At 37.5% G+C, this 15312-nt stretch overlaps 2 protein-coding genes across 2 annotated transcripts; one reads left to right on the forward strand and one right to left on the reverse strand.

Annotated features, from left to right (window-relative positions):
- Nucleotides 1-280: 280 nt before the first annotated feature.
- On the forward strand, nt 281-3179 carry cccdc110 (coiled-coil domain 110 molecular ruler complex subunit; the record flags this gene model as incomplete). Its single annotated transcript, XM_084092643.1, has 4 exons — nt 281-314; nt 421-553; nt 651-2434; nt 2944-3179. The coding sequence occupies 4 exons, from the start codon at nt 281-283 to the stop codon at nt 2994-2996; spliced, it is 2004 nt and encodes a 667-aa protein (XP_083948769.1). The 3' UTR covers nt 2997-3179.
- On the reverse strand, nt 3175-12307 carry hells (helicase, lymphoid specific). The gene is made up of 23 exons (XM_084092391.1): nt 11992-12307; nt 11815-11912; nt 11609-11712; nt 11182-11304; nt 10768-10821; nt 10657-10681; nt 10512-10573; nt 10391-10429; nt 9107-9331; nt 8560-8742; nt 8293-8436; nt 7751-7947; nt 7543-7636; nt 7234-7395; nt 5896-6047; nt 5659-5803; nt 5487-5570; nt 4779-4898; nt 4573-4689; nt 4284-4443; nt 4060-4156; nt 3857-3933; nt 3175-3713 (listed from the first exon to the last, which is right to left on the reverse strand). Exons 1-23 carry the CDS (start codon nt 11997-11999, stop codon nt 3622-3624), a joined length of 2562 nt encoding a protein of 853 aa, XP_083948517.1. The 5' UTR covers nt 12000-12307; the 3' UTR covers nt 3175-3621.
- Between the last annotated feature and the right edge of the window lie 3005 nt (nt 12308-15312).

The following is a 15312-nucleotide window of genomic DNA, read 5'->3' on the forward strand; positions in this document are numbered from 1 at the left end:
GTCTGTGAAACCGGAGATAATGAATTATGAGTAACATGAATATGATATGAACAATAGTATGTTTAACTATTAACCTAGATAAATAAATGGCAACCAAGTATTGTTTATGGTTCATAATGCCTAATGCATTAACTAATTTAACCAATTCAACCTTATTGTAAAGTATTAACTAAATAAACTTATTAAAAATTAACTTAAAAAAACCTACACAATGTCAAATTGAAATGTCAAAAAAATCAGATATTTGCTCTTATTTTATTCAGCTAAGTTTCACCAAAACATGCTGGACTTCACAAGTGTTGCATCTCACCAGAGTGATAAAAGAAGCTTTTGTGCTGCAGCTCTAACGTTACAGCCATTCAAGCAGAACTGGTTTGGTTCAAAACCATTTTTATAACGTCTTTCTTTTTTTTTCCCAAGCGCTTGGCGTTGCCAGCACTGGTCCTGTTTCTATGGTGATAGACATTTTAAAACATTTTAAACAATGGGGATTGAGTCGCACAGTAGGTTTCTGTTGCAGTTCGTTTGGATGGTGGGAAGTAATGCAAGTAAGGTAAGAGCTTTTGAATAAATTTATTTTTATTTCATTTCAGCATCAATAAAGTGCTTCTTATTACAAGTAAAGCTTTGTTTGCCTGAATGTCTTGCAGTACAAAGAATTTTTCAACTCAAATGGACCCGAACGTCAAACGGACCAGAAGGTCTGTGCACAAGTGTAAACTTGATGGCATTCAAGACACACAGCAGGGCTTAGACAGACCAATTCCTGATAAGTTAGGCAGCCATCAGCCAGGAGCCACCAGCAGTGAAGTGCAATCAAATGACATGCTTTTTAGTGGGTGGAAGAAAGGACAAGAACTCCCATGTGCTAAATCACAACATGCTTCAGTGGATACCCTTGAGAACAGGTTCCTCAAAGTGCGACAGAGTTTACTACAAAACACAAATGGAAATGTCAATCAAGATTTTAATGAGCAGACAATGGAATCCCTGCACAGAATTCTAGCCGGAGCAGATCTGATTAAAAAAGAAGAGGCTACAATGAGTATCCTCGGGTCAAAATATGATTTACAGATGGGCAGTAACTCTGAAGCTTTACACCTACCATTCGCTTACTTGATTAGGTCTAATTCAACAAGATCTGTTGAATGTTCCTCAAACCCACCCAAAGTCATTTTGAAGGAAATATCTAAGGGCAGAGAAAAAAGCAGAGCTGACAAAAGTTTCAAGGGCAAACATCTTGACTTCTTTGAAGTCGTGAAGGAACAACTGCAACAGAAGGATTTGGAAAACCAACATCTTGTCCATTTGTTGTTGGTCAAGCAACAAGAACTGAAAGATATGAAAGAGAAATCAAAGCAAAAGGAGAGAGAAACCCAACTTATTACTGAAAAGCTGAAATGTGAGGAGCGGAAAAATACAGAGATCACCACCAGGTTCGATCATACCTGTGAACATATGAAGGAGGAACTAGCTGAAGCCAAAAGTAACAACAAAACTTCGATGAAGCAGCTTAAAGCACTGATGGAGAAATATGAGCGTCTCAAAACACGTGCTGTCACAATGAAGGACCAGCTCAACCAGGAGCTCAATGAGAAAAGGAGCTGTCAAAAATCATTAAAGAAGCTTCAGGAGGTGTCTCAAGAGCTGCTAACCAAGCAGAAACTTCTGGAGGAGCAGAGAGATGTAGCGGGACGAGATCTCGCTATGTGTAGAGAGACCTTGCAGTTGATGGATGCTGAACACAAGAAGAACATCAGCATTAATCAGAGGCTTGAAGAGGAGGCATCAGCCATGAGAAGTGAATCTGCAAACCTCAGAGATCATTTACGTAAAGCTCAGGAGAAGAATAAAGAGCTCATTCAGACGACGCGCTCCAAAGAGTCCGACAATGAGAAGAACGTAAAGGAATTTCAGGACATGGCTGAAAAACTGAACGCCGAGCTGGAGAAGTGCCGAACAGAAAGAGACAAAGCACTTCAGCAGGTGGAGACCATGAAGTATGAATCGAAATTGATTCATAACAAGCAGAGGGTGGAGATACTTCAACTACAGGAGCAGCAAAATGCCTGTCTGCAGCAGTCCGATGGTTTGAGAAGAGAGTGCGAGACCTTGATGGAGATGGTCAATAAACTCAAGGCAGACAAGCAAGTCCTGACAGAGAAGCTGCAGACCATTCATAAAGAAAAGATGGCGTCTCAGATGGCAAGCGCCAGGGAGGGAGAACGACTCAAAGAGGCCATTGGTTTGCTTGAGCGAGAGAGGGAGGTGCTGTTAGCAGAGATGGAAGACTTGCGTAAGGATTACCTCGGCATCAGCGACAGGATCACACAGAAGATGGGCCACATGGATGCAGCTGATCCTCCCATGACCATTACTGACATCACAACAAAACATCAAAGAAATGCACAGAAGTTCTCACCTACTGATGATGGTATGATTTCTGATTCCTAATATATATAATCTGACACCACTTGCTTTTTTTAATTTTAATGGCAAATGTATTGCAAATTACCAATGAAATTAACACAAATATCTGAATGTATAAGCACTTGAGCTGCATGAACTCTGACCCTTTGTTCAAGAAGTTGATGTCAACATTATATTTATTTGATTTGTCAATTAGAAAGTGCAAAATCTTGTTTGAAAAAGTTTTAAAAAATCCCAGTTTAAATGAGCCTTTTAAACAGATCAAAAGTGATATTTAAAACTTATGTAATGTTAAAAAATATTTCTATTTCAAATAAATCAGAAAAAAATGTATCAAAGGTTTCTAAAATTAAGCAGCACAACCGTTTTCAACAATGTTAAAAAAAATTGTTACATTGAGTACATGGCCATTAAGTCAGACACTCAACTATATGAATCCTGTGTTTGTAATGCAAATATTATCTCGTAATATTTCGCATTGCATTTTTCAAATGACTTGTTTCTTTCCTACAGTGATCCAGGATATAAGAAGAAAACTAGAAGAGGAGGACAAACAGCAAAAATGAACTTGAGTGATTTTGTCTTCTGATGGACATTAGCAACATGCCCTGTAGAGCGAATGCAGGCATCTGTTGGTTTGTTCCCATCACAGCTATTGAATGCACACGCAAACTTCCATGTAACAATGCATTCACACTTCTGCATCATATTCTTCTAAATGCAAAATGAAATAAACTTCACAAATACTGAATATAAAATATTTATTATATTTCAAAGACATGAAAAACAAAAAAACAAGGAACGTTTGTGTTCTACAGTATTCTAGCAAAGTGCTTTGAAGCAGTTATGTAAATGAATCCTATTCAGTCAACTACATATGAAATGTACAACAGTATTTACAGAGAAGCCAAAGTAGGGGATTCTTTTCGTTAGTGCAAATCCCCCCTCAAAAAAAAAAAAAGAGACATGAAATGAAAAAAACTATGTTAAAACTGATAAAATAAATTCATAACCAAGGATGGACTGATTAAAAGCAGCAGTGGTGGTTTACATAAGTCTAAAATAGAAAAGATCTCAATCTTTCTGTATAACCAGCAGGCAGCTTTTATACCAGTTAACGATGCTTGATCAGTTTAAGCAGTGGGAAAAACTCAACTTTGGCCTAAAGGCAAGCTTCAAGTGTCTAAGCTCTCAGGACAGACTGATGTCAGCATTGTCATCTTTGGTCTCAATAACTTTAAACACCCTGTCCTTCTCCTGTTTCAAACGCTTCTTGGCTTCATCTGAAAAGGGAGATTTGATTTGCATTAGAGGGGCATTACAATATCCATATCATTACTTATTACCACTACTATGCAGTGGACTGAACACACATTACATAAAGAAACATTAAGATCTGAGATGTGAAGGACATTGATCTACTTACTCGTTAAATCACTGCGGTCCAGCAGGATCTCCAGATCTTTGTCACTGATGACCTTTCCTTTAGTGCCTTTCACTGCCCTGCAACAGCATGAATCATGTCAGGACAGCGTCTAATGATGCAACTTACAATGCAGAATTTGGCAACACTTTGTGATGGATAAAAAGTCTTGCAACAGTTGAGATATACAGTATGAATATCTGTACCCGTCGTAGTCTCTGGACTTCAGCAGGTCTACAAGCTCATTTACATCCATGCAGCTCTTGGTCTGTTTGAGATCTGCTTTATAACCTTTAAATTTATCTATAATGACAAACATAAGTGGGAGAGAAAAATGAAAAAAGTCAGTCATTGCATAAACTAGATCAATCCTTAAACGGTTTAATTAAATTCAAAAGTTGGTAATGTGGCCATTTTAATAGTTACATACTTTTATGAATGACCATCTTCTCTAGCTTTCTCTTGGCAGAGGCTCTCTCCAGGATCTTCTCATCAATGGTGTTGGCCGTAATGAGGCGGTAAACCATCACAGGCTTTGTTTGCCCAATACGGTGACACCGATCCTGTGCCTGCAAATCTGCCTGAGGATTCTGAAGATGAAATTCACAAAATATTATATGCTGAAGAGGCTTTTCATTCACACAAAAATTGAGAGAACAGAATTCTAACTTTGAACTCTAAATTGGTTTAAAAGCATGCAAATAAATAAAAAATCATACCCAGTCACTGTCAAATATGATGACTGTGTCGGCAGATGTGAGGTTGATCCCGAGACCACCAGCTCGAGTGCTCAGGAGGAAGAGGAACACCTCTGGATCAGCAGCAAACTTCTTCATCTGCATGAAAAATAGTGTGGGTTGTGTTCAGTGAACAGTTGACTAACTGTAATGCAATGGCAATTTGTTTTAACCAAACTGCTGCTCACATTCTCATCTCGGTCTGAATAACTCATTGAGCCATCCAGTCGGCTGTACTCATAACCCCTGAGATAACAGTAGTCCATCAGAATATCCAATATGGAGGTCATCTGGCTAAAAATCAGCACCTGTTGAAAAATAAACAAGGATGTGGATGCAATTAAGACCGTTTAATACAGCTACAACCAAAATAAATTATAGTTTTCACCATTAAGTAGCACAACTGTTTTCAATATTGATAAAGAAATGCTTATTGCAAACCAGCATATTAAAATGATTTCTGAAGGATCATGTGACTCAAGACTGGAGTAATGTTGCTGAAAATTCAGCTTTTTCATCTTTAAAACATTTTAAAGCATTTAAATAATTTTTTTTTTTGGAATTTCACATTTTTACTGTTTTACTGTATTTTTGATCAAATAAATGGAGCCTTGGTGAATGAGACTTATTTCAAAAATATTTTGAATGGTAGTGCAGATTCAAAATTAATGCAGAAAGCATTGAACATCTTTAGGAAACTCAATGGCCATATAAAGTGCTATACTGTTAGCACCAAATATCCAATGTATCACTCAGTCCTACATATAATCCACACATACAACAATTTATACAGACAATTAAATGTGCGCACAATTGGCTTACAATCACAATGGATTTTGACACTCACTGATAGAGCGGTTAATCATTAAAATGCATGTATGAGAAGTGGTCATTACCTTGTGCCCTCTTCTTTTCAGTTCAGGAAGCATTCGATCCAGGATGAGAAACTTCCCTGATGCTTCCACCAACTGCTCATCAATCTGTCACAATGAGATGATTATTGCACTTGTTCTATTGCCTTACAAATGTGATCACTCATTATTCTACATCTAATATTAAGTGAAGTACCTTGAAGTCTCCAGTGGCGGGGTCCAGAGGATACTCTATCAAGTAAGCATGGTTGCAACACCTCTTCAGCAGCATCAGTACGTTCTGCAGTTTCAAGTTGATTTGAGCATCAACCGGCACAAACACATCCATCACTGGACTGGGGCTAAAGAGAGAGTAACCATGGTCATGTTAAAAAACATTGTTTGTGACATTAAACAGCTGAGTTTAGAGCAGAGGTAAAATTAGTAAACAGACCTTTCCTGACTCTCCATCTCTTTCTGAACTTTCTCTAGATATTTCTCAAGGTCTTTCACAGAGTCAGTGTCCTTCTCAGAATAGTCCACCAGCTTCCTGGTCCTGCGTTTTGGCCGGCCACTGGACGTCAGCTGCACAGGTCCCGAATCATCCTTAAAGATGTGTAATAAAAGACATTAATCATGAATAAATACTTTCAACCACAATCTAACTTTCAAACTTTCATTTAATATTTAAAAGCCCTGTTCACAACATGAATTTTCAGAACAATAAACATTTTAAATTAAATGAACAGCATCTTAATGCATCTGCTCATTTGGTGTTCATGTGTTTGATGTATGATGCAAGACCTTAGCGAACACAAATTTGAGCGGCTGTTTGAAAACATGTAAATACAGCAGGGCTTTCTTCTCCTGGTGACAGAAACAGAAAGTTACACAGCACTTTATGTACTAGAGTAGGTATTTCTGCTTTTCCATAAGCGTCACCAGAATGAATTTGCATTTTCATTCAGCCCATCTGCCATTTTTCACGTATTGGACTGAATAAATTTCATGACAAATCGGACTGCATTTTCATGCTGAATATTCGTGTTTGTGTGAACAGGCCTTAAAGGTGGGATCAGTAGTTTTTGAAATATGCTGTTTGGATGTTAGTCGGTCCGACACCAACAACAAATGTGTCAGTCAATCAGCATTAGGGCATTAGCCAATCAGCGCATGATGGTGGAGGAGAGAGAACGAGATTTAAACTGAAGAAAGACTTCAGAAATAGAGATGAGACGATACAAAGAAAAGCTCAGAAGAAATTACTGGAAAATAAAGGGTTATGTCTTGGGAAGAGCTTAGAACCCGTGTTAATATTAGAAACGGGTCCGCACGCTAATAACATTGGGTTTGAGTGTCATTGTGTGTCTGGAGCTGCTGTGCTGTTGGCAACTAACAACCAACTGTTGTTTATAATTACTATTGTGTACGTAAATTTTTTGTGCTTGCTTGTAATTCGTTCATCATCTGCGCTTTATTTTTCGTGAAGCATTACTCTGTTGCGCTTCTGTATATACAGACATCCACTCTTGGATTGCGTGCGTAACGGAGGCCAGTTAATGAAAGTCGCGCAGACGACGGCTAGTGAATGCGGTGTATAGCGTCATTGTTAGTGCACTCGCCTCGCTTGCAGGGGGATCGGGGTTCGAGACCGTCTCGGAGAAGGGCTGTTAGGATTGGATTGTATGTTTTGGAGGCAGAGCAATGCGAGAGGTGATTTCAAACATCAACATTGGCCAACAGCATATTTCAAAAACTACTGATCCCACCTTTAACACTGCATAAAACTAACCTTCTCCTGACCCAGCATCTTTGCTATAGTCTTGTTAACAATGGCCATGTAAAAGGCCTCCTGTTTGTTGGTGAGGGGTGCGTACACAACAATCTCTTTCTTAGGTGGAACCTCCAGTGTGACATCTGACTTCAGTCTTCTCAGAAGGAAGGGTGTGAGGATCTGAAAAAGTTAAAAATGGCATCAGAACCACAAGCAGAAGAACAGAAAAATTATATACTTACAAAACGGCTAGTTGGTTGAAGAACATTTAAGATTGTGTAGCTGTAGCAACATCTACAAAACTTTATTATTGTCAAGTGAAGATACCTGATGAAGCATGTGAAGGATCTTCTGCTCTCGCTCACCAGCCACAATATTTTCTGCGTCGGAAATGGTGCTAATGTCAAACCAAGACTCAAAACTGCAGGGAAAAATATCGTCAAATATTAAATACAGAGTTTGAATTTACATGAAAAAAAATATAGAATCTTCTATTCAAGAATAATCTGCATGATAGGAGCCACATGTGACTTACCTTCTCAGGTCATCAAACACATCTGGAAGGAGGAAGTTGAGAAGAGACCACAGTTCAGACAGGTTATTCTGCAGGGGGGTTCCTGTCAGCAGCAGTTTGTTATCAGCTGGCAGCATCTTTAGTTCTTGCACCAGCCGACAGTTCAAGTTTTTAATCCTGTGGCCCTCATCCACAATCAGATAGTTCCAGTGGAAATGCTGAGGAGACAAACATAAGAACCCTCCATTCATTCAAAACTGCTTGGTCCTGCCCACATCTTTGGTTAAGTGGCACATACTTCCATGTTGAGAAAATTAAGACATTTTGATGAAAGATTAAACGTACAAAAAGCATTGTCCTGATGAATTGTGCACAAGACGACCAGGCGCATAAACACAGCCACTATGTTAAGACGCCCTTGGCTAACTGCTAGTTGGTCAGACTAGTTAACCGGTCTTACTTTTCAGATTCAAAGCAGGCCAGTCTATGTTTTTATGTAAATGACCAGCTACAGATTAATTTTTGTATGAGAGTACCAAATAAGCAATTCCCGATCAGTTTACCTGAAGAGACTTCCGGTCTCTCATGGCTATTTCAAAGGATGTAACAACAACAGGGCACATTCTGAGGGTACCCTGGTGCTGACGGATCTTTTTCACCAGGCTCATCCTCTCTTTTTGAGGACCATGATACAGCAGGACGGACACCTTAACATTGAGAGCAAGAACAAAAAAGACAATCAATAGTTAAATGGATGAAAGCTGTCAAATTGTTAGCTCTTGTCAAAGTAAAAATTTCACTGAAGATGAACTACAGTTATTGATTCACACCTCTGGGGTGAAGCGCTTGAATTCCGAGATCCAGTTTGGAAGAGTGGACAAAGGAGCCACAACTAGGAAGGGTCCAAGGACCTTCTTCTCAACCATCATTGCAATATGGGCAATGCACTGTATGGTCTTCCCAAGACCCATCTCATCAGCCAGGATACCATTGATGCCATTCTCCCATAACATCTGCAAAGCAGACAAACCAGTTTATTAGCCATTATACAAACATAATACACATTTACACAACTTCCTTGTCTTTCAACTCACAAGTATGAGAGCATTAAGACATGAGTGTTTGGTTAAAATTTAACCAGCATGCACAATTTCAAAGCATACACATAATATTGAGATACATATTGAACATTAACCAGGGCTGCGTTTCCCAAAAGCATCGTAAGCTTAAGTTGATCATAGAACAATTGCCACCAATGGTCTCAACGATCAACTTCGATGCTTTAGGGAGAAACAGCCCAGCTCTCTTCAGACACTGAGGATTCCTATACTGCCCTCTGCTGGTCGTTACTCATTCAGGACTGCTCAATGCACTTACCCTGAGCCACTCGATGCCTTCCACCTGGTACCACCTCATCACACCCCCAGTGAAGAGACTGGGTTGCTGTGCAGGTACCGGTTGGCCGTTCACAGTTCTCTCTGGATCCAGCATCTGCTTGCTGTTTTCCCGCAAAGTCTCAGACAGCCTGCTTTTAATGTCCGAGTTTGAGTCACTCAGCTGCTCTATATCCTCAGCTTCCAGTTTTACTGATGCATGTGCCTCCTTTACAAGACAGATCAAGAAAAGTAATGTAGTTCATTAGTCTATAACTGTAGGTTTTATATGGTTGCCAAGCAATGTTGCAACTTGGCCTTAATACAAAGTGTGCGCTCATCAGAATTTTACAACAGCTTCAAATGCTGTTCATCCAAGCAGAGTTAAAGTCCAAAGTATACCCAATTATATATGTTTTCTATGCATTCGCTAAGGTATGCATGACACAAATTTTGTCAACATTAAAGTACATGCATACTTTAGTGCACAGCTTGATTTTTCTAACTGTGCGCAAAATGTTATTGGCTTCACAGTCAAGAAAGAAATGGACAACAAATTATTCATGGAGACACCAAGAACAGTAGATCACAGGGGGTAGATTTAAACATGCACAAAGAAATTTTTTAATCACTCTTAACTTTTAAAGAGAAATGTGAAACCTCAAACATGACTTGACTATTTTATTGATTAAATTTTATATACTGTGTATTTATTTTGTTTGTGTTTTGACCTCTGAGTTTTCATTCAGTGTTAAGGCTACTTGTCCGTTGGCCTGATAATGTTTGCACTGATATTTCTCTTTTAAGGGTTTCAGTTTGCTGTATATTTATTCGTTTATGATTTATATTCATGCCCTACATTTTAAAAATATTTTCATTAATTTATTTTAATTTTTTTTAAAGATAAGACTGTAATTTATATTATAGGCTATTTATTTTTATGCATTCTGATCTCAGTAAAGTTCAAGCGATGTTTACCAGTGACGCTGCGACAAACTTTATCCACGTGCTGGAGCGCAAATTTAAAGGGCATTTTAAATGCTCATTATTATGGTTTAGAATTTCACCCCCAAAAAATAACTTGAATGAACAACTAAAAGCCGACTAGGATAAACTTCAGCCGGTGGCAGTCCATGGCACGCTATCAAATGAAGTATACTTTGAAAGGCTATTTTTGACTGTGTGCACAATTATACTTGAGTATAATTTGAACTTTAGAGTTAAAAGAATGTCATAAACTGATTTTACAATGCCTGAAAACAAAAGCCATAAAAGAATAAAACTTTACCTCCTCCATTTTGGGTTTTTTAGCTTTTGACAGAATTTCCTTAAAAGAGAGAAAAATCCACATCAGTAATTAAAATCCACATTTTTTGGTGTCATAAAAACAAACAAAATTGAAGACTCACCTCTTTGGAAATGACATCTGCGATTTTGTAATCCTCCTCCCTTTCACGCTTCTTTCTCTCAACTATAAACAATTAACAGATTACTGTATTGCACACCAAACACTGTATAAACTCACTTCTTTGAAATGCAATCTGAGGGGCCTACCTTTTACGGTCTTTTTAGCATTGCCCTGCGGAAGACATGAAAATCAATAATTACACCTTTACTTTTATTTAAATTGGTCAAAATGTTGTAATAAAGCAGGATCACACTTACCTTTTGCTTCTGACTAGTAGCTTTCTTTTCCAGTCTCTCTTTTTTAAGTTTTTCCTGCATTTTTAGAAAAAGGTTTTAATTTCTGGATTAAAATGCAGCAGTCAATAAGATTGTGCATAATGTTGATTATGTTGAACAGAATCATTAGATTTCTTTAGTGTGGTGGATATCACACTTCAATGAAGAGTGAAGAAAAAAGGTTGGTCTTAAATGCCTTTAAAGTCACTGTACAACAGGGGCAGGTGTAGCAGAGCAACAATGGCACACAGTTCTCTGCTCACACACATCAACATCCGCGCCATTCCACCATGTTACAATTCATTTCAGATAAACACATTGAAGTTAGATTTACGTCCGGAAATCATAAACCTCCAGCAAGACAACTCTTTCCTGTCTTTTGAACACAATTCGTACCTCTTGCTGCTGTTGCTCCATCTTTGTGAGCAGAAACTTTGAGTAAATGTTGCTTTTCTCCAAAAGGTGCTGAAGTCTTTTAAAACGCATGTCTTGAGAATCTTTTTCCCACGTCTGCCTGGCCTGTTAAAATAGCATTATTATAAAAAAATATATTTTTAATTTTTAAAAAGTGACTTGTGCAAAACAAGAGCCTCAAGGGTCTATACGTTTTAAATGTCTTTTCCATTACATTTACAGTATGCTATTAATGGATAAAAACAAAATATCATTTAATAGGTATTGCAGTTGCACTCATAAAGACAATAACATTTTGGAGCTGAATACAACTAGATATCCAAGCTTTTTCAGGATCTATTTTTAAATTTCCCTTATATTTCCAGGTTTTCATATCAATATAAATAAGGTTCTTTATATAACGGGTTACCTCCTCCATCATTTCTCTTTCTTTCTTCTCTCCCTCCTCCACTAAATGCTTCTCCTCCTCCTCCATCTCTTTGGTAATAACCATATCTCCAGGCTGGCTTTTTTCTGTAACATGCAGGAGATTAACTGAATGTTGCATGGACTTGCACAGACAGGTCTGCCACCGTTTCTAGAGGATTTACTGTGAATGTGATTAGTTTTACCCACCCATAGTGGTCTCCTCCACTGCAGTACCTTCTGGCTCTTCAGATTCATTAGGTTTGGGGCAGTGAGGAGAAACACTGCGGGTCTCTTCTTTGACAATGCTGCAACGTAAAAGTGAAGTCAATTAAAACATATGGCTCTGCCAACACCTTATACTTCATGCACAAAGAAGGCACTTACCCACTCATTTCTGCAGCTTTCTGGGTAAACTAGGTGTAGAATTAAACGTTTCCGAAACCTTATCAAATAACTGTAGTGCAGTTCAGTAGGTAAAGCAAATATGTCTAACTAATGACCGGATTAGTTAACATACAACAATGCCGTACACAACAAAAATAAGAACGCGTTTTGTAACTGTAGAAAGGAATGCAAATAGCATAAATGTACCCGAAACGGTACCTTTTCTTTGCAAAAAAACAAAAATTATACAAACACTCTCCTAAAAGCACATGAGTTGCAAACACACCACCAGCAGATACACCAACCGCGCGCGTGTAACGTGAAACTTTGCAGTAGGGCGCGAGGCGTTTCGCGCCACTGTGGACGAAACCATTACAGCTCACTTTTGGAGGGGTGGGCGTCTAAACTTTGGTCGTTTAATGACTCGCTATTATTGCAATACTATAGAAACATATTGCTATGAACCGTTGAATTACAATTCAAAAATGACTCCCTATTGCTAAACAAGTCTAAGAGATGTCTAAGGTGCTTGAGATGAATTAATAATTAATTTGAACCCCTTTTTACTGCGGTGCGAATGCAAACAGCCTAGTTGATATTTCCCGCGAAAGTACAGTTCATTCGGTGCAACAAAGAGGAATGTGGATGTTGAGTGTAGCAAGATTGTTTGATCTACCCGACACACACACACACACACACACACACACACAGTATTTATGTATAGAGCTGTTCAGTCCTAACAAACACCCTGAGGAGAATTAGCTTTTTTAATCGATGGGTTTCCTAAAAGAACGTCATTTGGGCAACTAACTTACATTTTAGAAACGGCGGCGCTTAGATTACCCTTGTATGAATGACTAGTGTGTAATTGTAATTACACAGTAAAGTATCATTTCTGTCGCAGTAGAACAAAACGTGCAACTTCTTAAATTGTCCACAAACATTATTGAATTGAAAAACGCTATTCTAGAAACCCATATGAAATTCCCGAGGTAACTTAGTTTCATGACTGAACAGCACTTGGAAGTGGAGAAGTCAAACCTGTGGCATAAAGATGATATATAGATGGTCAGAGCTCGAAGAACCTTGGTCACGTTCTGTCAGGTCTCACATTGCTGTATAACTTTCACAATAATGTAAAATTAGCTATATATAGGCTGATATGGAAGGGAAATGATTATTAATAAGAGTAATGAGAGGTGACTCCGCTTCATGTCGTGCCCAAAACACACTTTGCTCAAGTTAAAATCACTTATGTAGGCTATAGTACAGTACAACCTCAAATGACGAACCTGAACCTGAAAATGTTCAGTTTGTTCTCAATAATAAACAATTATTCATCCCAGTATGACGTTTACGGTTACCAAGCAACGTAGCATTAATAAACAATTTTATATCGTCGTAAAGGCAAATGTTTAACCCTCAGTGGGACTAGTTATGAAATCACAGCTAAAGAAGAAAAAAAAACTTTATATTTTACATTTAAGGCTAAACTTTTCCAAAAGTAGTTTTCTTCTACATCTGACCTTTGACCTTTTTTAGGGTGCCGTGCCGTCATTTATAACTGACTTTGTCCTAGGGTAGAAGTTATTTTTGGCAAATTGTCTGAAACTTCACACACATTCAAATGCATTTTCACTATCTGAAAATTAGTGAAAAGTTATTTGTTTAAAAAAAAAAAAAAAAAAAAAAAAACACGTTAAAAAAAGCTTTATTAACATTCTAGTTCATCTTCTGCTAGGCTACTATATTTCATTTGGAAATATATTTCAACTGTCTGGAATCTGATTATGTAATTATCATTCTATATAATCAGTTACTATACCCAGCACTGCATATATATATAGCCTATACTTATTTAATAGATAGATAGATAGATAGATAGATAGATAGATAGATAGATAGATAGATAGATAGATAGATAGATAGATAGATAGATAGATTTTTTGTTCTTCAACACATCTAATGCAATGGTCTGAATTAACCACAAAGTGTCAGTAGAGAGTTGCTTTTCTGCTTTTCTTTGATTCCCAGTTGAGTTCAAATTAGGTGAGCCTGGCCCTGCTATTGGCTGCTGAACCCATATTGTGTAGTGCAGTGGCTGCATTTATAAGGAAAAACTCTTATAATATACTTACTATTCTTGATTTGTTTCACATTCTGTAATTAACTGTCTACACTTCTGATCTGTATTAATTGCAGGCTTAATTATTTTATTGCCTACTAATACTGTCCTGCTTTTCCCAACGGTTTAATTCAGAAAAGCAATTTGAAGACACGTGCTTCACAATGTGTAATAGAGTGTTTCTGTATTATACATTTCAATATAATTCTTTAAGTTAATCTAACACATGTTAATTTAGAAAAATGTTCTGCAATCTTAGTAATGCATGATCAATGAACATAATTGAGCTTTGCTGAAAAACACGTCAACTCATGCTTTATTGCTTTTAATTTGATTTTGAGTGCACACTCAGTGGACTCTGAGCATAAGCCAACAGCAGTGAAACAAAGGTGGCTCTGAAATTCTTCACGCTTGATAAGAGCAGATCCATTTACAAAACAGCTTTTCGTCAAAGGACAGGACTCCCACTTGAGCACTGTCCCAGAGCAGTCTTATCTTTCCTTTGGGAGAGTGTGTGCTCTGCGTCACGGCCTTCCTTCCTTTCTTCCATCTTGAAGAATGAACCGCTGCAGATGCCACAGAGCCTGAGGCCAAACCTGCCCAAATTATGCTTGAAATCCAATAGCCTCACATCCAGTGATAGGACAGAATGTGTCAGGGAAGGGTTTCATTCATTCAGGTCATTGTAAAATGTAAAAAATAAAAATAAAAAATTACAATAGGCCTGAGTGGCTTTTGATCAATTTACATTTCAGTCTATATTAAAGGAATATTCTGGGTTCAATACAAGTTAAGTTCAAGTGACAGGATATGTGGAATTATGTTGATTTCCACAAACAAAATTATTATATCTTGTGCCTCTTTTTCTTTAAGATGAAAAATCGCTAACTTTACAATAATGTCTAATTTGTTAACATTAATTAATGCAAACATGAATTAACTTTTTTTTTTTTTTTTTTACAGCATTTACCTATATAATATTTTAATCTTTGTTAATGTTCATTAATAAAAATACAAGTGTTTATGTTAGTTCACAGTGCATTAACTATGATTAACAGATACAACTGTAAATGTTGAAATTAACATTAAAATTATATGCTGTAAAAATATTGTTTATAAGTTCATGTTAAATTATGTTTGTTAACAAATTAAACCTTATTGTAAATAGGTTACCGAAAAATCTCTACCATTCATTC

The sequence above is a fragment of the Abramis brama genome (genome assembly GCF_963993115.1).
Source record: "Abramis brama genome assembly, chromosome: 19".
Taxonomy (NCBI): Eukaryota; Metazoa; Chordata; class Actinopteri; order Cypriniformes; family Leuciscidae; genus Abramis; species Abramis brama.